The sequence below is a fragment of the Budorcas taxicolor genome, chromosome 22 (assembly GCF_023091745.1).
Source record: "Budorcas taxicolor isolate Tak-1 chromosome 22, Takin1.1, whole genome shotgun sequence".
Classification (NCBI taxonomy): domain Eukaryota; kingdom Metazoa; phylum Chordata; class Mammalia; order Artiodactyla; family Bovidae; genus Budorcas; species Budorcas taxicolor.
The window spans coordinates 61,117,878-61,140,987 of record NC_068931.1 but is presented as its reverse complement, the minus strand read 5'-3'; the positions used below and the strand labels follow the sequence as shown (position 1 = coordinate 61,140,987).

General features: G+C 38.8%; 1 protein-coding gene across 1 annotated transcript in view; it reads right to left on the bottom strand.

Annotated features, from left to right (window-relative positions):
• Positions 1–1,564: 1,564 nt before the first annotated feature.
• RELCH (RAB11 binding and LisH domain, coiled-coil and HEAT repeat containing) overlaps positions 1,565–23,110 on the bottom strand; it is a 106,534-nt gene continuing 84,988 nt past the window's right edge. The window contains exons 25-30 of the mRNA XM_052660270.1: positions 22,854–22,917; positions 21,321–21,459; positions 17,457–17,573; positions 14,141–14,229; positions 10,686–10,756; positions 1,565–1,908 (exon numbers count right to left, since the gene is read on the bottom strand). Coding sequence (XP_052516230.1) covers positions 1,788–1,908; positions 10,686–10,756; positions 14,141–14,229; positions 17,457–17,573; positions 21,321–21,459; positions 22,854–22,917 — 601 coding nt within the window. The 3' untranslated portion in view covers positions 1,565–1,787. The remainder of the gene's footprint in view (positions 1,909–10,685; positions 10,757–14,140; positions 14,230–17,456; positions 17,574–21,320; positions 21,460–22,853; positions 22,918–23,110) is intronic.

Below are 23,110 nucleotides of genomic sequence, written 5' to 3'. Positions count from 1 at the left end.
TCAGAAATGTTTTCATTTTATACAACATAATGCTTTTTAAATAAAAGTAAACTAAACGAGGTAACTTATAGAGATTATATTCCTAAATTAAAATATATTTAAGTGAATATACAGTTTCTCATTTCTCTTTTGCTTGGCTGGAGGATATAGTGTTTCAAAATGAAAATAAATACACATAGCCAAAATCAAAACCAAAATAAGTATGCAAAAACATTTTATTTATAATCGATCAACATTTTTGACATGAAAGGAAGCCACTTTTAATTTCTCAGGAATGCCTAGAATCCAACAGTTTCCATAAATACTAACTAACAATTATTTCACTGTAGGTTAAAGAAATAATTTCAGAATAAACTTTTTAAATGGCTCTGCCTATGGCAACTTATTTTTTATAAGCTTCAATGTGTGGTAAGCTAGCTTTGCCCATGAATGTAATCCAACTATATTCCAAGCGCATTAAAACCAGTTTATACAACAAACATGACAATCACCCATATGTGCTCAAAAGAGAATTCTCTTTACCAAAATACGCATTTTTCAGAAAGGCCTCACATTAAACCCTTAAACCAGCCGCCTCCCTCCCATGTCCAGGATCACTCTTTTCTACTGCAAGTTGCCTTACTTGACAGACAACTGTCAGATTCCAGGGGAACTGTACACTGACTTAAGACTCTATGCGATATATGTCAAACACAAGAACAGTCACTGACTTTAAGGGACAAGCTGATGACTAGGAACCAACAGTAAGGAAGCCAATGTCTTTTTTTGTCTAGAGGGAAAAAAGCAGCCCCAAACGTCCTGAACTTTTCTGTACCTCTCTGTACTACATAGGATGAAAAGATAATCTCTGAAATTAAAATTCATCCGAAAATATATCACCTTAAATAGAATGTTTTATGCAAATAAGCATTAACTTTTAGATCCGAGCCATACTTTCTTCTGTATTTCCACTTGGGAAAAAAAAATGTCACAATTATTAGCTCTTCTTACTTAAATTTTGTTTGGTATTTAAATCTACTACACACCAGCTGGTAAAATTCACCTTCGTTACCACTCCCCACGCGACACATGCTCTCCTCCCTCAGGTAAGCCCATTATATTCATATAAGTGATGGGGAGATTTAAATAGCACTTAAAGAATATTCATGAGAGCGCAGAAATGTTGAAAGTTACATTATTATCTACTGACTGTAGGGTTTGTAATTCAGATTCATTACAGTATTATAAATACTGTGTGAATGGAATGCACACAACTCCTACAGACACACAAACTGAAGTCCAAAAGGCACAGAGTAATGCTGGTGGCTCTTTCTAGTCAGTTAAGAAACAATAAAAAGTCTGCATCATCCTTTCATAATTTAAATACTTAAGTAATCTCCATTTTTATTACTTTATAACAATGACTTCAAATTTACATTATTTTAAGTACCATTGTAATAGCTTAGTGTATCATACAAGTATTTGCTAATATCCCATCCAAAAATTAAAAAAAAAACTATTCACTATATATATATATTATATATAAAAAAAATATTCTGAAAGACAAGAACATAGAGGGGGGACTTGGTACAGACTATCAACTCAGCTTTTTTATCACCACAGTTGGAACTCCAAAATTAACAGATATACAGCAATAATCAAAAGCAGTGCAAGTGTCTTTGGAGGTTAAGATAAAATTATGATGCAAGAACAAAAAACAGAGAAATAAAAAAGGCAAGTACTTCAAGTACAAGGAACCAGTCTGCTTGAGGTCCAGCTCAGTGTTCGCTGGGGCCTCCTTCCCGCTCTTACTTCTTCCTCTGAAACACGTTGGCCAGCATGGCGCCCGATGTTGTCAACTGGCCCATTTTGTTCAAGAATTTGGTCTTCGCATCTTCACTCACTAGGCTTGCAGCAATTGACATTGAGCTAGGAAAAAGATTTTGAAATTTGTGTAAAGCGATTAGAAAATGAAAATTATCTACTTTTTTTTCCCAAGTCTTTAGTAACAGAACATTAAGAAATACATTCTGAACTGGTATCACAAAAGGGAAATGAACACTTAGGGAGTAGAGCTTTTTAGTAGGTTAGTGGTTTTTGTGTTAATCATTTCTTGAAAGGAAGCAGTGTGGTGTAGTGATTAGGCGCAAGTCTGGAATGAGACTGAAGCTCAATTCTGTCATTCACGAGCTGTGTGACTTTGGGCAAGTTATTTAATCTCTGTTTCCTCATCTATGAAAATGAACGTAATTCTAGTACCTACCTCATAGGGCTATTCAAGGATTAAAAAGGCTTCCCTGGTGGCTCAGCGGGTAAACAATCTGCCTGCAATGCAGGAGACCGGGGTTCCATCCCTGGGTCAGGGAGATCCCCTGGAGAAGGGAGGGGGAACCCACTGAAGTATTCCTGCCTGGAAACTTCCATGGACAGAAGAGCCTGGTGGGCTACAGTTCATGGGATTGCAAAGAGTTGGACGTGACTGAGCGAGGGACACTCGGTTCCCTGATGAGTATACAGTGCTCATTAGCAGTGTCAGGCATGTAATAGCAGGTCTAAGTGTTAGTTATTCTTCTTATTATTAGCATTACTTCCTCTAATGCTTACAGCAACCCTGGAAGACAGATATTATTTCTATTTGCACGAATGGGTAAACAAAGCCACACTGAGGTCTTCTACTGTGCGGGTAACAGTCCTGTGACATATGCCTGTGTGCGGGGGGCGTGGGAAGAAGAAACGTCACCAATCGCCATCTGCACTCGTGTCAATCAGCAACGTCAAATCTTCGTTTCTCTTTAGCCAACCTTCTGTGTAGGGAGTAAGCACAACCTAAATGGCCACTAAAGACTGCTGACACATCATGCTACTGAACAAAGTATCGACCAGGGACGCTTTCCAGTGATTCAACAATCGTGCTGTGACAAGTAGTTTCAGGAGACCAGCTTTCTGGATTTGCGACTTTGGCCAAGATACTTTAAATCACTGATTCAGTTTCCTCCTCTGTAAAATGCAGTTTGCAACTGTTACTGCAAAATATCTTGAGGTCTAAGTAAGAGAATATGTCTGGCCCTGTCAGAGCCGAGCGCGCGGCGAGCCAGGTACAGGAGCGCAGCAGGCGTCTGCTCCATCTGTGCATGGAGGAATGCTGCCAGCGAGCACTGCTGGTTCTGTGTGGCCTTTAAAGGTGCGCGGCGAGCCACCAGTTCCGCGCTGGCCACGACACCCACCGTGAGCACCTCTTCTTCCTTTTGCTCTTCCACCAGTGCCTCCACCTGCGGTGTCCCCGTGTCTCTTGAGCACTCCTCTCTTGCTGGTTTCCCTCTTCCCACAAGTAGTCCTCCACCAGGCTCAGTATCTGACTCTAGTTCTTCAATTACAAAATACACTCATTCTCTATGTTTCAAATAAATTCCCATAGGATGCCTACAAAATAGTTACTGAAACACAACACTTTGCTGAGGGCCAGAATCATCAACTGTTGTATACTAGATAAAGCCAATGTCCCAAGCATTTTTCTCAGACCCTAACTTTAGAAATAACTCCCCAGAGCTCTAATACTTTGGCCACCTGATGCGAAGAACTGATTCACTGGAAAACACCATGATGTTGGTAAAGACTGAGGGCAGGAGAAGGGGGGAACAGAGGATGAGATGGTTGGATGGCATCACCGACTCAATGGACATGAGTCTGAGCAAACTCAGGGAGATGGTAAAGGATGGGAGAGCCCAGTGTGCTGCAGTCCATGGGGCTGCAGAGAGTCAGACACGATGCAGTGACTCAGCAGCAACCCCACTGGTGTGTCTCTCCTTGCCGGTGCTCCTGTCATTTCCCCTCTTCCTAGCAGTGGATATGATGGCTCTCAAACTGTCATCAAATCGTGAGCCTTTACGACGTCTCTATGGTTTACTTTTATTTCTAATGTCAAGACTTTCCAACTGGATTATCCCAATAATCTTGGATCTGGTCTTCTTGCATTAGTCACTCACCACTTAAAATAATCACTTCTTTACATCACACCCCTTCTCAGAATCCTCAGTGGCCACTTACTACCTCCAAGATAAAATATGCATGGGATTCAAGAAACAGCAATCTAACTCTTGTGTGGGTGTGTGTTTTAAACCAACCATCACTGATTAACTCCTTGACTCCCTTGAGTCATGTTTGCCTAGTCTAACTGTTTGAACTATTCTCAACTTAAATATCTCTTCTTTGGTGTCTAGCCAAGTTTTAAATTCCATGATGCCTTTCCTTAACACTGTAGGTTGATGGTACTGTTTTCTTTCTGTAGGAAACAGTGTTAAGTCAGAAGATAAGTATTATTTTAGTCTGCATCTAGAAAAACAGGAGACATGGGTCAGATAATATCTGAGACACCATCAAGTCAATGACTCTAAGAGGAGTACAATATGCTAAAGGAGCCTGGAAACCAGGACACAGAAGGGAAAGCAGTGGCCAGTGTTTAGCTTGGAGGAGAGTTAGGAGGCTTACGATACCTTCCTATGAAGAATGAAACATATAACATACATCTGCACAGCTGTGTATATCTATAGAGACCTATTGAGGTGCAGCACAATTATCTGGGGAACTTCTTGATGTGGATACCTAGACCTGACCCCAGTGATTCTGATTTTTTCTTTCCAGGATAGAAGACCCAGGTAGGTATTTTACAAAGCTTTCTAGTATAGAATCACTGCATTATAGCATTTTTTTGTTTGTTTGTTTTTCTGACAAGTTCACATTTTTTATTACTTTGACAAGAGGGTCCTCTGCCAAAACTTTAGAGAGTAGATGTTACAGGAAGGGAGACTTTAACTCAGAATATGAAAGGAGTTTTTTTTTAAAAAAACAAGTGGTTAGAAATGAAATGGACTGCTCTGTAAAGCACTGTCTTCTTACTGCAGGCTTTCAAGGAAATCTCAGACCTTTCCATTGCAACTCATAGCCAACCACTTCCCATTTCCTGTTGATTCTGCATCTATAGAACCTCTTGCTGCTGGTAAGTCACTTCAGTCGTGTCCGACTCTGTGTGACCCCACAGACGGCAGCCCACCAGGCTCCCTTGTCCCTGGGATTCTCCAGGCAAGAACACTGGAGTGGGTGGCCACTTCCTTCTCCAATGCATGAAAGTGAAAAGTGGAAGGGAAGTCGCTCAGTCGTGTCTGACTCTTCACGACCCCATGGACTGCAGCCCACCAGGCTCCTCCGTCCACAGGATTTTCTAGGCAAGAGCACTGGAGTGGGGTGCCATCGCCTTCTCTAATACTTCTGGCCTATTTTAAAATTATTTATATCCTAGAATATTTCTCTCCCTCTCCACATCACTCTGTCTTACAAATGGAAGACCACTGCTCCTTCTCTTTCAAATTCCTGTTTGAGTTTTTGACACCACTCTGAATTGCCTCCTACTTCTCAGTGAAGCTTCTCTTGAAGTGAAGTATTAGTTGCTCAGTCATGTCTGACTCTTTGCGACCCTTTGGACTGTAGTCTGCCAGGCTCCTCTGTCCATGGTATTCTGCAGGCAAGAAGACTGGAGTGGACTGCCATGCCCACTTCCAGGCAAACGTCCTGACCCAGGGACTGAACCCGAGTCTCCTGCACTGGCAGGCGGATTCTTTACCACTGAGCCACCTGGAAAGCCCAAGCTTCTCCTAGATGCTGCATTTTAAACACTGGTCTAATTTTATGTCTGAGCCCTCTTTCCAAGTGAGATCCGTCCACCTCCACCCCTCTAATTACCACCACTATTTTACTAGTTCCTAAATCTCAGTAACTGCTTACAGTGGTTTCCTAACTGTGAATAAACACTTCTCTTCAGAATAGCTCCCCTGGGTTGTACTGTGCCATCACCCAACCTGGGAACCCTGAGATTCTAGTTCTCTCTTAGTCTAACCTGTTGCCAAGTTAAACTGAACTCACATTTGATTATATCCTGAATCCACCTTATTTCTCATACTCACTGTTATATATAAGCTAAGCAGTGAATACGTGAGGATTCATTATGTCATGTTTATTTTTGTGTCTATTTGAAATTCTGTGGATTAAGAATTAAAAAAAATGACAATACAGGAGATGTGAATAACACAGGGGACGATGATTTTATCAAAGTGAACTTTTCTTTCTAAATGGAAGGTCACATAACCAAAGGCGGCTCAGGACGGTACAGAGACTTCTTTCTTGTAAGCTCCTGCATGCTAATTTATGAAATGTCATTTAGAAGGTATTTCACATATAATTTCTCTCAATTTTAGTCCCAAACCTTTTTACATTTTACACTAATAAGGCATCAAAAATGTTCATATTAAATGTATAAAAACAAACAGAATCATATGCTTTAATGTTAACTTTACGGATTTTATGTTCAGAGTAGAAACCTATCAAAGTATTTCTATTTTATAACTTTCCATGACTAAAATGAGAGAAGAGCTCCCACCATTCCAGGAGACTAAGGCGACAGTTCTGAGCTGTGCTAAGGGGCAAAAGATTGTGTGTGTGTGCGTATTGGGGCTGGGACTGTGGAGGAGTGTCTGTATGGGCACCTGGTCTGACAAGATGAAACACTTATTCCTGGGAGTCACTTTTATAAAAGAAACACCTTTGAGTTTTTCATGCCTAAACAGATTCCACTTAAGATTAACTGTTCAAGGTTATTTTAGAAAGAGTAAACAGACTATTTATAAATTACTTCCTATCCTGAAATGACCAACTTTATTCTTCCACAGCTATGTTCACACTTTAATTTCACTAAATCTCTGAGCTCTAGTTAGTTTGGTCAGAAGCACGTGACTAGGACACCCACATGCTGGCAGCCCTTTGTGCAGTGAATCCGTTAACTGCCCCAACTCTTGTCACACATTTATAGAAACTATTTTCACCAGTGATTCCCAAATCCAACTACCTATCAGAATCTCTTTGGAGCTTTTATTTTCTTTTCAATATTTTATTGAAGTATAGCTTATAAAGGCATCCCTGATAGCTCAGTTGGTAAAGAATCCACCTGCAATGCAGGAGACCCTGGTTTGATTGCTGGGTAGGGAAGATTCCCTGGAGAAAGGATAGGCTGCCCACTCCAGTATTCTTGGGCTTCCCTTGCAGCTCAGCTGGTAAAGAATCTGCCTGCAATGCAGGAGACCTGACCTGGAAAAGGTCAGTTTTCATTCCATTCCCAAAGAAAGACAATGCCAAAGAATGCTCAAACTACCGCACAATTGCACTCATCTCACACACTAGCAAAGGAATGCTCAAAATTCTCCAAGTCAGGCTTCAACAGTATGTGAACCATGAACTTCCAGATGGTCAAGCTGGATTTAGAAAAGGAAGAGGAACCAGAGATCAAATTGCCAACATTCATCAGATTACCAAAAAAACAATAAAGTTCCAGAAAAACATTTATTTCTGCTTTATTGACTACGCCAAAGCCTTTAACTGTGTGGATCACAACAAACTATGGAAAATTCTTCAAGAGATGGCAATACCAGACCACCTAACCTGCCTCTTGAGAAATTTGTATGCAGGTCAAGAAGCAACAGTTAGAACTGGACATGGAACAACAGACTGGCTCCAAATCAGGAAAGGAGTACATCAAGGCTGTATATTGTCACCCTGCTTATTTAACTTATTAGCAGAGTACATCAAGAGAAACACTGGGCTGCATGAAGCAACAAGCTGGAATCAAGATTGCCGGGAGAATTATCAATAACCTCAGATATGCAGATGACACCACCCTTATGGCAGAAAAGTGAAGAGGAACTAAACAGCCTCTTGATGAAACTAAAAGAGGAGAGTGAAAAAGTTGGCTTAAAGCTCAACATTCAGAAAACTAAGATCATGGCATCTGGTCCCATCCCTTCATGGCAAATAGATGGGGAAACAATGGAAACAGTGTCAGACTTTATTTTCTTGGGCTCCAAAATCATGGCAGATGGTGACTGCAGCCATGAAATTAAAAGACACTCGCTCCTTGGAAGAAAAGCTATGACCAACCTAGCCAGCATATTAAAAAGCAGAGACATTACTTTCCCAACAAAGGTCTGTCTAGCCAAAGCTATGGTTTTTCCAGTAGTCATGTATGGATGTGAGAGTTGGACAATAAAGAAAGAAAGCTGAGTACCGAAGAACTGATGCTTTTGAACTGTGGTGTTGGAGAAGACTCTTGAGAGTCCCTTGGACTGCAAGGAGATCCAACCAGTCCATCTTAAAGATCAGTCCTGAATATTCATTGGAAGGGCTGATGCTGAAGCTGAAACTCCAATACTTTGGTCACCTGATGCGAAGAACCAACTCATTGGAAAAGACCCTGATGCTGGTAAAGATTGAAGGCAGGAGGAGAAGGGGACAACAGAGGATGAGATGGTTGGATGGCATCACTGACTCGATGGACATGGGTTTGAGTGAACTCCGAGAGTTGGTGATGGTCAGGGAGGCCTGGTGTGCTGTAGTCCATGGGGTCGCAATGAGTCGGACATGACTGAGCGACTGAACTGAACTGAACTGATAGATGATATACAATATTATGTAAGTTAAAGGTGTACAATATAATGATTCACAATTTTTAAAGGCTATATTCCATTTATAGTTATTATAAAATATTGGCTATATTCCTTGTATTGTACAATATATCCTTGTAATTTATATATAATAGTTTGTTTCTCTTAATCTTCTACCCCTATATTGCCCCTCCCCCTTTCCTCCACCCTTCTCAGTCGGTTCAGTCGCTCAGTCGTGTCCGACTCTTTGCGACCCCATGGATCGCAGCACGCCAGGCCTCCCTGTCCGTCACCAACTCCTGGAGCCCACCCAGACTCACGTCCATCGAGTCAGTGATGCCATCCAGCCATCTCATCCTCTGTCGTCCCCTTCTCCTCCTGCCCCCAATCCCTCCCAGCATCAGAGTCTTTTCCAATGAGTCAACTCTTCGCATGAGGTGGCCACGGTACTGGAGTTTCAGCTTTAGCATCATTCCTTCCAAAGAAATCCCAGGGCTGATCTCCTTCAGAATGGACTGGTTGGATCTCCTTGCAGTCCAAGGGGCTCTCAAGAGTCTTCTCCAACACCACAGTTCAAAAGCATCAATTCTTCGGCGTTCAGTCTTCTTCACAGTCCAACTCTCACATCCATACATGACCACAGGAAAAACCATAGCCTCGACTAGACGGACCTTAGTCGGCAAAGTAATGTCTCTGCTTTTGAATATGCTATCTAGGCTAGTAGTAACTTTTCTTCCTAGGAGTAAGCGTCTTTTAATTTCATGGCTGCAGTCACCATCTGCAGTGATTTTGGAGCCCAAAAAAATAAAGTCTGACACTGTTTCCACTGTTTCCCCATCTATTTGCCATGAAGTGATGGGGCCAGATGCCATGATCTTAGTTTTCTGAATGTTGAGCTTTAAGCCAACTTTTTCACTCTCCTCTTTCACTTTCATCAAGAGGATTTTATTTCCTCTTCACTTTCTGCCATAAGGGTGGTGTCATCTGTGTATCTGAGGTTATTGACATTTCTCCCGGCAATCTTGATTCCAGCTTGTGCTTCTTCCAGCCCAGCGTTTCTCTTGATGTACTCAGCATATAAGGTAAGTAAGCAGAGTGACAATATACAGCCTTGACGTACTCCTTTTCCTATTTGGAACCAGTCTGTTGTTCCATGTCCAGTTCTAACTGTTGCTTCCTGACCTGCATACAGGTTTCTCAGGAGGCAGGTCAGGTGGTCTGGTGTTGCCATCTCTTGAAGAATTTTCCACAGTTTATTGTGATCCACACAGTCAAAGGGTTTGGCATAGTCAATAAAGCAGAAATAGATGTTTTTCTGGAACCCTCTTGCTTTCTCCATGATCCAGTGGATGTTCGCAATTTGATCTCTGGTTCCTCTGCCTTTTCTAAAACCAGCTTGAACATCTGCAAGTTCATAGCTCACATATTGCTGAAGCCTGGCTTGTAGAATTTTGAGCATTACTTTGCTAGTGTGTGAGATGAGTGCAATTGTGCGGTAGTTTGAGCATTCTTTGGCATTGCCTTTCTTCGGGATTGGAATGAAAACTGACGTTTTCCAGTCCTGTGGCCACTGCTGAGTGTTCCAAGTTTGCTGGCATATTGAGTGCAGCACTTTCACAGCATCGTCTTCCAGGACTTGCAGCAGCTTACCCTTCTGGTAACCACTAGTTTGTTTTCTGTATCCGAGTCTGTTTCTTGTTATATCCATAATCCTGTTGTATTTTTCAGATTCTACATAAATGATATGATACAGTATTTGTCTTGCCCTGACTAATTTCAGTTCGTAGAATACGCTCTTCTTTATGGTGTAGTAGTATTGCATTCTGTGTGTGTATACATACAGACACACACACACATCTTTATCCATTCATCTGTTCATAGACACTTAGTCTGCCTTCCATATCTTGTCAATTGTAAATAATGCTTCTATGAACATTGGGGTGTAAGTCTCTTTGAATTGGTGTTTGGCTGGAAGCTTTTAAATATACAAATCTCTAGGCCGACTCAGAAAGATGAGGGCACAAAGAATGAGGCAGAGATCTGAATTTTAAATTCCCTAGATGGTTTATGGATTAGTATTGTGAACTGCCCATTTAAAGGCTTTTCTTGCCTTCTAAATTAATTACCACAAAACAACACAATATAAAACACTTGACCCACTGACAAAAATTTTATGTAGAGAAGTTAAGGTTAACAGAAAGCCATAAAAAAGAATTAAGGTTTTACCCTTGAGGCTCTTGGACGGTCTTGTTCTCTACTTTTTGTTCACATTCTTTTATCATGGAAGTTAAAATAACCTGATTAAAAAAAAATTGACTTTAGTGAAATATAGGTAGCACAGTAAAATTAAAGTTTTTAATTGAGTATTTAATATTGCCATAAGCTAATATGTTAATTAAAAGAGGAAACTTTTGGCAGTTACTTTGTTAAAGGCTTGCCTCATGTTTGTTCTATTCTACAGATAGCCTTCATCTTCAATGCAAAAATCCTGAACAAAATATTAGCAAGTTGAATCTACCTTCATCTATTAATAAAAGGAATTATGCATCATAACTAAGTGGGATTTTTACAGGGTTCAGAGGTTGCTTTAGCATAAAAACCCATTAATAGCAAACATTGTGAGAGAATAAAAAACCATAATTATGTAATCATCTCAACTGACTCAGAAAGAGACATTTAACAATATCCAACCACCCCTCATGATAAAAATACTCAACCAACCAGCAATAAAAACAAATTCCCTCAGGTTGGTAAAGGGCAGCTATAAAATGTACAAAGCACAACAGGGAAAAAGCTAAAAAAGAGGGAAAGAAAGCAATTCCCAATCATGATTTTAACTTGTCTTTCATAGCTGATAGAACCAGATCACAAAAAGTTAATACAAATATAAGAGAACCGGCTCATAAAATTACCTACCTTTACCTCATGAAGCAAAAATCCACGGATCAATAAAGAAATAATGGATATGAGAATCTAATTTGAACCAAATGATAACAAAGCTACAATGGAGCAAAAGGGATGTGGCTAAAGGAACACTGACAGGCTTGTGTTTATGTATCAGAAAAGAAGAAAAGTTAACAAGTGAAAAACCCAAGCTTCCTCCTTAAGGAGTTAGAAAAACAGGAAAAAAAAAATCAAACCTAAAGAAAGCAGAAGGAAATAAAGATGAAAACAGCAGTCAAACTAAAAAACAGAGAAAAATCAACAGTCAAAAGTTCAATATTTGAAAAGGTTAATAAAATTCATAACCCCTAACAAAACTACTTTAAAAAGAAAGCAAAAAGCAAATTAATATCAGAAGTAAAAAGGTATAGCAATATAGAGCCTACACTAAGGAAAAGGAAAAAAATACAGTAAAAGTATTAGAAAATAATATATTATTTACTATTATAATGGTGACTTTCCTGCATTTGAAACTTACTTAAAAAATTCAGAGACATTTTATTATTGGAATTAATAATAAAGTTTCTCAGGTTAGTCAGACATAAATTTAACACATAAAAGTTATATACATTTCTATACACCAATAACAAAGTGTTAAAAAACATATAATCCTAAAGAAAGTTAGCATTATAGCATTATAAATGTAAGGTGACAGTTTTTTTCAAACAAAATTATAAAACTTTATTGAAAGACATTAAAGGAGACATAAACAAATGTAAGGTACAGTCTGTTCTGCATGCTCAGTTTGTGTGCTCAGTTGCTAAGGCATGTCTGACTATTTTCGACCCCATGGACTGTCCATGGGATTTTCTAGACGAGAATACTGGAGCGGACTGCCATTTCCTCCTCCAGGGTACCTTCCTGGCCCAGGGACGGAACCTGCGTCTCTTGCACCTTCTGCATTGGCAGGTGGATTTTTTTTTTACCACTGAGCCATCCGGGAAGCCCCATGTTCTAGATAGACGACTCGAAATTATGAAGTTGATGTCTCTCCCAATTAATTTATAGAATCAATTAAACTTCATCAGAATCTGAACAAGATCATTCTAGGAACCTTGTTTAATGCTAAAATTTACATAAAAATGATAAGGGTTATGAAAAGTTCTAAAAAAATGACAGGATGCTGAATCTGCCCTGTTAGATTTCAGGACTTTTTAACAAGCAACTGTAATAAAGACAGTTCGTTACAATGATACAGTTCATATCAATGTTATAATAAACAAGGAGATCAGCAGGAAAGAATGTTCCTGAGTAAGAGATGCAGGAATACAAGGAAACTAAGACAGAAGTGGCACTGCCAATCAGTACAGACATAATGAACTGTTCCATAAACAGTAACGGGACAGCTGGTCATCTGTACAGAAAAAAGCATAATTTACGCACTGCCTCATACCATACATAAAAACTAATTTCAGATGGATTATGAATTTTATTGTAAAAATACAATTTTAAACATTTTAAGAAAGTATAGGAGATCATGTCTTAGAAAGATTTAATCAATCTATTAAAATTAAAAATCAGTGTTCAAATAGACCAAAAATATGAAAAAAATTGGGAAAAGATATTCATAAAATACAAAATGAATAGAATACTGGTATTCCAATTATACAACAAACATCAAAGAAATAATAGGAAAAAATATCATCCAAAGTGAGAAAAATGGGCAAAAAAACTAAAAAGGCTTTGATGTTAGTAAGCACATAAAGAATTCCAACTTTCAAAACAATCAAGGAAATGCAATGAAAACCGTCACGAGATACCACTTTGTATCTACCGAATTCAAAGAAGTCCAAAAACATCGAGCACTGACAAAGACGTGGAGGAAAAGGTTACAACTCCGGCGTGTCCGCTCAGGGCAGCACCGATCACCGGTGAGCTCAGAGACAGAAGCTTTGCTGGCGGCGTATTGTGTGAGAGCTGAGAGTGAGCGTGGACTACTGGGAGGAAACAGAGGTGTGGTGCAGGGATAACGGGCAGATTTTGGTTTTGTTTTGTTTAGGACAGGAGAGTCAAACATGGTAATAGGCTAAAGAAAAGCTGATAGAAAAACAGACTGATGACATAGAATAGGAAATAAATGATACAACAGGGACAGAACCTGTGTCTTCTGTCCTGAGGACATAGGAAGATAAACAGAATGAGAAGTGTTATGAGGAAATGGAGACAGAAAATAGAAACTCTGCCTCTAAGAAAGCTGATGGTCTGAGATAATACTGCACAGCATTTTGCAGATAAAAAGCATTTCACATACATTCCTTGCTAAATTCTAGACAGCTCGTTGTGCCTACTTTAGAGAATTGAACAGAGAGATGCAAAAGAAGCTGCTTAAGATCTCATCACTAGTTAACAAATCCGTAAAATGACACTGAACTTGATTTGAAAAAATTAAGCACAGCCTGCCATCATCAGGCCTCACACGAAGAGGAATGAGTCTGAATAGGAGATAATGAACCTCCCAGGTGGTGCTAGTGGTCAAGAAACCGCCTGCCAATGCAGCAGACATGGAGACAAGGTTGGATCCTGGGGTCGGGAAGATCCCCTGGAGGCGGGCACGGCAACCCACTCCAGTGTTCTTGCCTGGAGAATCCCATGGACAGGGGAGCCTGGAGGCCTACAGTCCACGGGGTTGCAAAGAGTCAGATACGACTGAAGCGACTTAGCACGCACACGTAGGAGATATTAAAACACATGAGCATGGTGCTGATGGTCACAATGGCTTAATCATGACAGCAGCTTACTTCGTGCTCTGGAGAAAGATGTTCCATGTCGATGCGTAAACATCTGAGACCAGGTAAAAAATGATTAACCATTAAATCCTCTGAAATGACTTGAGAGAAAGTAGTTAAGGACATTTACAAAAACCAAACTGGTACGTCCAACAGAACAACAGAAGCAGATTTCTTAAATGATGACTGTGGTATGCTGATCACTCAGGGCCAACAGGCTTCCCTCAAGCATCATTCTTATCTGTTGAGTTAGTTACTTAACTGTGTTTATTGCCACAAATCTCTTCATGTCAGAAGCATTCATTATTGTTACAGCACATAGTTTAATAACTTGGTATGTAAACATATGAAATAATAAGGGTGAAAATGAAATCATGAAATTTAACTGGATGTTTAAATGAGGATAAAAAGAAAATTAATGTTTCCATGACAATTAAGTTGAAAGTCCAGTTGCTTAAAACATTGCTGTTTAAAATATATGCATATTAAAATATAAAGAAAAATACAAAAATCTAGAAAAATTCAGTATCCATTATCAGAAATGTTTCTGGATTCTCTTTAAACACTTAAGTTGAAATTCATAGACAATTATATTACAAACGTGATTATTCTAAGAAGGCTGATGTTTAAAACTCTAATCAGCAGACTGACAAAAGAAATGCCTTAACTTTACATCAAAAGACTGGTAAAATAAGTTATATTTATGTGTTTTAAGTTAAAAGACGCTACCTTAGATATATATTATTTTCTAGATTTCTTACTTCAACCATTCTGTTAAACTGACCCATACTGGTCCTGATTGAATTGGGCGAGAGAGGTTTTGCTGTAATACCTTTAGTACTACCTATATTTCTCAGTCATATGAGTTTTAGTTGATTATATGACATTGAAAGGAGTCAGGAAAGCAGATGCATTTCTCAGGAAAACAGTTCACCCTGTTCATTCACATTACTTAACAACACTTTCTCACCTATCATAGTTGTGAGCCCTTTAAAAATAGTTCTTATTTAATATTATACCATATTAATATTAAAGTGAAAAATGCCAGTAAATGACTTCCCCTATAAAGATGAGCTGATTTTTCTGAAGCAAATTAGAATAAACTTTATTAAGTAAAAAAATCCATATAACTACTGCCTTGAAAATACAGTTATTTTCAAGAGAGGGAGGAATAAAGCCTCCTCTCTCCCTACTCACTGTTTGGTCCTCTTCCCCATGAAATCCCACAGTCTTTCTTAGGAGCTGGAAACTTATAGGTCATTTAGTCCTATCTGATGTTAGAAACCACCTCTACCTCATCCATGAGTGATGGTCATAAGGCCTCTGACTGCAAAACAGTGACAGGACATTCAGTTTCACAGAAGAGGTCACTGTACTTTTAGATAACTCAGAAAGCTCTTCTCAGACCACAGGCCTCCCTGCTCGTCAGCGTTTACACAAATGGGCCTAAGTTTTTTTCATAACCACCTTTAAAATAATTTTCAAATTATCTTTTCATCGCTAAACCATTCTAAGTCAAATATTTCTAGACTCCTTCAAATTTTATATTAAATGTCACTTCTTGACGCAACACCTTGCCCAAACCTATTGAAACACGATGCTGTGTCCCATCAGCTCAGGATGCCGTGGAACACAGTGCAGACACAGGCAGCGTGATTCTCCCAGTGGCCATAACGTCCCTGTAGACACAAGTATAAGTCCTGACTCAGGCAGAAGTGCTCGCACAGGGCCTACTGTTGGGAGGCTGCTTCCCCTTGCTATGCTGGTGCGGAGGCTTCTTCCTGTGTGTCCTCTGCAGTGACAGTCTGTGCGTGCCTAACCATGCAGTGACGCCCCTTCCATACGGACGCCTCTGCTGTCAGAAACCACCGCACAGAGCTGAAAGTTTTGACCTTTCTTTTTGTGACTTTCTCATTTTCTTTGAGGCATATTCTTTTTGAAACTCTAAGAAAATTTAAGATTACACATAACTTTTCACTGAAGTTTGTAAACATTTACTTCTGCAAAGTTTAGGGAACAGGTATAAACATATCTGTGTTTTCTTTCTTTGACATGCCACACTCTGAAATGCCATTATTACTTTCTTGTAAGGGTCTTGTCACTTCTCCATTACTAAAGAGTCCTTCCTTGAGAATTCACAATTATTACTTCCTCTTCTTGCTTCCTCTATCTTCTCTAAGTTGAAAATGCCAACAAGATAAACTAGGAATGATAGTAAGTTCTGCTTTTACCAGAATTAAACTTATAGAAAATATGTGGTTAGTTGAGGCAAAATGATCAAACTACGGTATCTCTGCCCATTTTATAATCTATATGATAAAAAGTAGCTAACATCAGCCATGTGACTAGGCAATTCGCAGTAGGTCCCAAAATGAAGTGCTCTCAGCCATGTATCGAGCTTCAAGCTTTACACTCTGGAAAGGACCAGCAGCTCCTTAACACCCAGTTCTACATTTCTACTTTCCCTCCCACCATTTCTTTCTGTCCCAACCATAATTCTCCAGTTATATTGCGTGGCGTGAGCCTCCACAGTCTGTGCAAGTGTTTAGAGCTCACTCCTTCTTCCACCTCTTATTTCCCCTTTCTAGGGCTATTCTGCTTTTAATGGGAAAGCCTGAAAGCTGGAGCTTGTTCTGCCCATCATTATCTTTACTTCCTTCTTAGTTTTACTTCATTTTTATTTCTTAGTTTTATTTTACTAGGTCTAGGATAGTAGAGAGAACATTTAACAGGACAGCTAAAGTTCACTGTTGTAGTCACAATTTTGCTTTTAACTATTAAAAAACAGAAGTCACTAATGGCTTCAGGTTTTAGTTTAATCATTTATAGAAAGCAGTGAGTGACACGGCTTAGGTGAGCTCTGAGGCTTCCTCCAGTTCTGCTATCAATGTCAATGATTAGCCTGGGTGGCCCTGTATTTTTTTTTTCAATGAGTGATATGTCTCCAAGAGATATTCATAGGATCATAAAGGTGGTTAAACATTCATTAAAAGTGAATGCCAGGACATAGATAAGGCTTCCTTTTGATTAACAGAGAAGCCTCAGCTGTGGTTCATTTGTGGCTTAAGTCATACAGCCGATTAACAGACAAAATTTTAGTCAGTGTTTTCAAAACTATAGGACATATAAAGATAGAAGACTCAAAGCTGTCTTTTAGAATTAGGGGACGGCTAGAGTGAAGAGTGGGGCAAGTCAACTCAAATGTTTAAACTTCTACTCTGCTTCTTATTTGAGCTGAAGAAAAAATTCTACTTCTCAACATTTGACAATTGAGGTTCATAGCAAAGCTGATCCTTAAATACAGATGCACGAAATAAGGCAAGGATACAACAGCAGGAAAGTGCACTGTAGGCTTCAAAGAGATGGGTAGCGATGTCCAGTCGTTTAGAATCCACAATCTGTAAGTTGTTCACCAAGGCTAACTTATGCAGATGCGGTATAACAACTGAAAAGAGAAAAAGAAATGATTAATTTTAACCTAAAATGTCCTTTTATCCATTTGAAAAATAATATTTCATTTTATAAAATTTTATTTTAATTTTGGATGATTTCAAAAGATCACCCACATCCTATACTTGCTTTTTCTTACTAGGGAAGAAAGCATGTTTTTTCAGAATAAAGAGTGATCCAGAATTTGGGAGAAATAGATTATAGCATGCCATTATAACCTAATTGTAAGGATGTATACAGGTCATTTGGCTTCACTGCAATTCAGTTTCCCAATCTGAAAAATGAAAACCAAATAAATAAATGTAAACAACCTACCTCTTGTGTTATTATTATAAAGTTTGTATAAATCAGGTATTATTGTTGCTATTAAAAGATAAATACAGTATACTTATTCTCTTTCAATATCAAATTATTTCACTACTTCATGAAAATATTACTGACTTTAGTTTCTCAACTTCATAGCAAAGACCAGTGTCCAACAGCACAAGGTGGCTGAGTTTTCAAGTCACTCAATGGGCTCAATATCTGGTATCTCAATGAACAGAGTAAAATTTCAAAAGTACAGACAACACACTACTAAAATAAAAGCAGCGGCCCAAGAAACAATAGCCACTCCAGTAATGCTGAGTGCTCCTACTGCCAAAGACCATGACCCCTAAACACCACTTCCCACTAAAACCAGGGCTCCTTGGAGAAACGGCTCCAGTGTAAGGGACTATCAAGTTGTTGATCTCAGGGCCCCTTTCTAGTCCCTGCTTGGGTGAGGGACTCCAAACCGGGTTCATGAGCTCATATTCTGACCACTTGCAGTGACTCCTTTCACGTTTACACTGAATTTGCATATATTAAAGCCACAATCTCCTTATTGAAAAATCTTCTTTCTCAATAGATCAGCACTATAATTACAATCTTTAAGCTTACCTTAGTAAATGTTAAAAAAAAAAAACAAAACTCACAAAAACTTAGGACAACAACGGCCATTTTTAGGGGACTTTTTGACTTGTCAAAATTAGTAACAGTATACTTAAGAGGTATTCTAAAACCATAAGACAAAAACTTCAACTCTTCATTGAATTTCTAATGAATTCACTGAAACTTTGATTCATTAACTGGCATGCTGAGGCCTCAACAAAACGGTGGCTCTGAGACAGTCTCTCAAAGAGTCTTTATTTCATTTTTGCCCAAACTTACCTTCCTTGCGCTTGTTTATCTATAAAAGCGTGGCCTCTCTATTCATTCTGCTCATTCTCTGTTATTTCTTATTCAAGCAATCCTTTCCTCAATGTTTTTCTCAGAAACTCAACAACCACACTACACAATATCCCCTTAAAACTGCTTAACTAGAAAACAAACCTAAACAAGTTTCTTTAAATTCTAGTCTACTGACAGTTAAAGGCAATCATTTAGGATCTTCCTAAATCTCTGAAGATAGACACTTATTACAGAATTCAACATTTCATTATATAAGTACTGTCCTGTAACAACTAATTCACTCAACTGTTAACCCCTCAGATGGAGATAAATGGTTAAAAGATTTAAGAACCTAAATGTGAGTATTCTACAAATGACCTTCAGTGGGCAAGGAAAACAGGAAACACACAATATAAGGCCACTTCTGGAGCCTTTCACCTAAAGATTCAAAACTGCAAACGGAGTAACGATGAATCAATAGGAAACTTTCTAAAAACAGATTTTAGTAAAGTTCCAAAATATATTCTGGGGTAGATCCAGTAGCAAAAATGAAGGGAATCATGTCTTCTCTTTTTATAAACGGGCTGAGATCTAAAATAAGGAACTTAAAAAAAAACCCCACTGATTTGAAATGTAAAACTGCCATGTTAGAAAATCTCTGAAGTATGACTGAACGTTTTCAGATAAAGTTAAAAAAGTGGAAAACAAACAAAATTGTATCATATTCTGAAAAATATTCCCCGGTGGCTCAGACAGTAAACAGTCTGCCTGCAATGTGGGACACCTGAGTTCAATCCCTGGGTCTGGAAGGTCCCCTGGAGAAGGAAATGGCAACCCACTCCAGTATTCTTGCCTGGAAAATCCTATGGACGGAGGAGCTGGCAGGCTACAGCCCACTGGGCTGCAAAGAGTTGGACACGACTGAGCGGCTTCACTCTCACTGGAAAAACCAAATGGCCCCTGGGATAAAAATGAAAACCGAAAGGGCCTGTGTTCACTAAGAGTGGGGAAGAAAAAGGGCCGCTGGATGAGCCGGTGTCGTCTATTCTCTGAGAAATAGAGGGGAAAAGAGATAGAAAAGCTCAAAAATACCACTCCAAGAAACAGCAGTCACCACCCTGCAATTCTCTGACCTTTCTTTAGTTCCTAACAGTAACTGTCTGTAGACACAGACAGATGGCAATATAGCGTCCTTGTCAGTGTGCGTTCTACTTTGTATACCATTCATCTCATTAATAACAGGACGTTAAGTTCCTTGGGGTGAAGTTTTAAGCAAAAGAGAAACCAACTGACTGAGTAGTAAATATAGAAGTGGAAAAAATTTTTTCGGTCTTAAAACATACTTGTCAATACACAGTTAACTTGCAGAAGGCTTCAGGGATAATAGTTTACTACACCTCTTCAAGCACCGGAAACTTCTATTCTCAATCCTTTCTCTAGCCAAACCTTGTTATTTTGGGATTATTATGAAAAGAAAATTTCTTTTTTCTATGCAATGTGTCAACCTTTCTCTTGAATGTACACACAAAGGTTCGATTGTGTTCTCAACCATGTGGCGCCCACCAAAGGTCCACTGACTATTTAGACTGTCCCTTGATTCAATAGCCAAGACCTGCTTCAGGACAATTACAGCCACAATAAAGTTAGTCTAAGCTCCTGCAGAGGGCCATCTGTAAATCTGATGTTACTATGATGAGGAACTAACCCTACTGCTCACTAAAACACTAAACCTTTTTCTGTTAACTAATTGTGAAACATGTGAAATATTATTTCCTCCTCATGTTACCAACACTATTACCCATCGAGAAATAATCTTGTGATTGTGTTTTTGTAGCTCCATAAGTGTTCATGCCCTTTTGGACACTGCAGTCCAAATCCTGACAATATTCTTGGTGATAATTCTTATAAACTGACTTAGGAAACCAAGCCTGTGATCCTTTCAAGAGCATGTCAAATGGCTAAAAATAAAAGGACTAAGATGTAGCAGTGCTAATTGTCATGCTTTCGGCATAATAATTATTGGATGCTTTGATACCACTCAGAAACGGCTGTCACGAACGTTGAGGCTCACTGTAGAAGGGACATATAGAAACCGGAGAAAATGCTTTAGCAGATCATCACGCAGGTTATTTAGCAGATTGACAAGCTGCGACTTGAAACTGTTGAATGGCAGGCTAAGTGGAAGAAATGTACACGTTTCATAGCATGTCTAAAAACACACATACATTTCCTTAGAAATAACAATTAAATAATAATCTCTGAATATAAGGAGCACAGTTATTTTGAAATTAAGTTATCAAGAACTGTTCTAAAAATAACTTGAAATTATTTATGAGTTACTTTTCATATGTCTACAGGATATAGTATAAGAAACCACTGAGTAACAGCAATAATGATCAATCCTCAATAAGAAACTTGTTTCACTTGTAGCTTTCAGTGTATGAAAGACAAAGTGCAGAAAAGGCTTTAACACATGACATATCCTCAGAGAAACTTATGGTTTTGCTCTTACATGTCAATTCAGGAAAAAGAGTAAAAAAATGCAACTTACACTCATCTCGGAACCTTGGCTCTGCATTAGGCCCAACTCTACCAAATGTTTTTATGATCTCTGTATGCAGAGAATATTGGTCTTGATATTGAGGGTCTTCCAGGAAAGAAGCCAACTGCATTTTCACTCTTTCCAGCAACTTAAAATTGAATATCATACAGTCAGATTGAGGGAAAGACACACACTAAACATGGCTTGCATCACTGGATTCAAATGACTTGTATCAACATGAGTTGAAGTTTGAAATTAAAAAGTACTTCTCTAGTTTTTCAGCTCAGAAAAGAGCCTACATTTTTATGTTTGCCAACTCATTTTATTTTTTTAACACAAATATTCCCTGACAAACTGTAGAAAGATCCCATAATATTTAGGGAAAAAGATAAACGTATGATGATTTTGTGTCTAAGTTAGAATTCTTAAAACAGATAACAGTGTAAGTTACCCACTTATTCACCTTCTGAAAGCAATGAGTCATTAGTGACTTATATATTACTCATATTTCCCTAAAAGAAGTTTTTATTTTGGGATTTAAGAACATGTTGAAATTCTGCCAAGACTGCAAGCTTTGCAGAATAGTGTATTTTTTTTTATTTTGCTCCACCAGGGAAATATATATATATGTAAGTAAAAAAACAAAAACCACTTTTTCCCACAACTAACAAAGTTGTTTGTTATTAAAAAACTCTATGACAAAAATTTTACAAAACAGTCTATATATATATAATTTGTGTGTGTGTGTGTGAAATGTCTATGAGATGGAAAATCTTGGTTTCCATTTAAGTGGCTAATACGTCCACAAATAATTGATATTCTACTGTACAGCATTTTTCATTGTGCAAGGACATGTCCAATCTCATAATAGAGAATAACATTCTGATACTGATTTTGATCAGTGTCTAATAGTTAATTTGCAGACAGAACCGAACAAACTTCAGATCATACAGGTTTCCGAATCAGAATGAACTCTGAGGGCGGAAGACTGGTAGCCTCCTGAAGCAGGCACGACGGAAGGCTGTCACAGCGACGTGGACTGCCAGAAGGCGACACCAGTCTACAGCATGACTTGCAGCTCGACATGAGCGACAGTTACAAGAACATCGGCCCCTCTCGCCTCCATTCCCGAAACTGAGGAAGGCTGTTCTCTTCAAATCTGCACACACTGACAATTGGGAATTTATGCAGACTATCCAGAAGTCTACTGAATAAGAGAAGTCTCTGAACCTAGATCTGCTGTGAAGGATTATTCAGTACTGCAATATCCAGACACGCTTAGAATAGAACATCTGAGAGCTGGCTTATATTGAAGTTTCTAATTGAGAAGAAAGACTAGAGATTGTCTTAGCATACGAAAAGATACTTTTGGAAGGCTGGCTATCGTATTCTCACACACTGAGGTCCCTCTGGCCCATAATTAGCTGAGAAATAAAATGGATGCGTGTGCTCCTTGCCCCCAGTCACAGGGCGTGGGTATGGCCATGCGCTCCCATCCCCTCAGCAGCACATGAGATGAAAGAAACTTCACTCATTTCCTACCTCTCTTTGAATAACTGTTTCCATAATCGTGCCAAAGGCTGGAATCGTAGCAATCCTGACAGAGCTGTTAGAATTAAAGAAGAAAAAAACTGACATTTTCTTTGAGACGAAAAACTGGTTATTATTAAAGTATATATCAAGGTAAGTACAAGGTAAACATACTGTATTAGTCGCTAGCAATGACAAATTAAATTAAAAAAAGCAGACCAAGAAGAATGCTCAAAAGGACAGACAGTATAACTTAAGGTCGCAGTCTG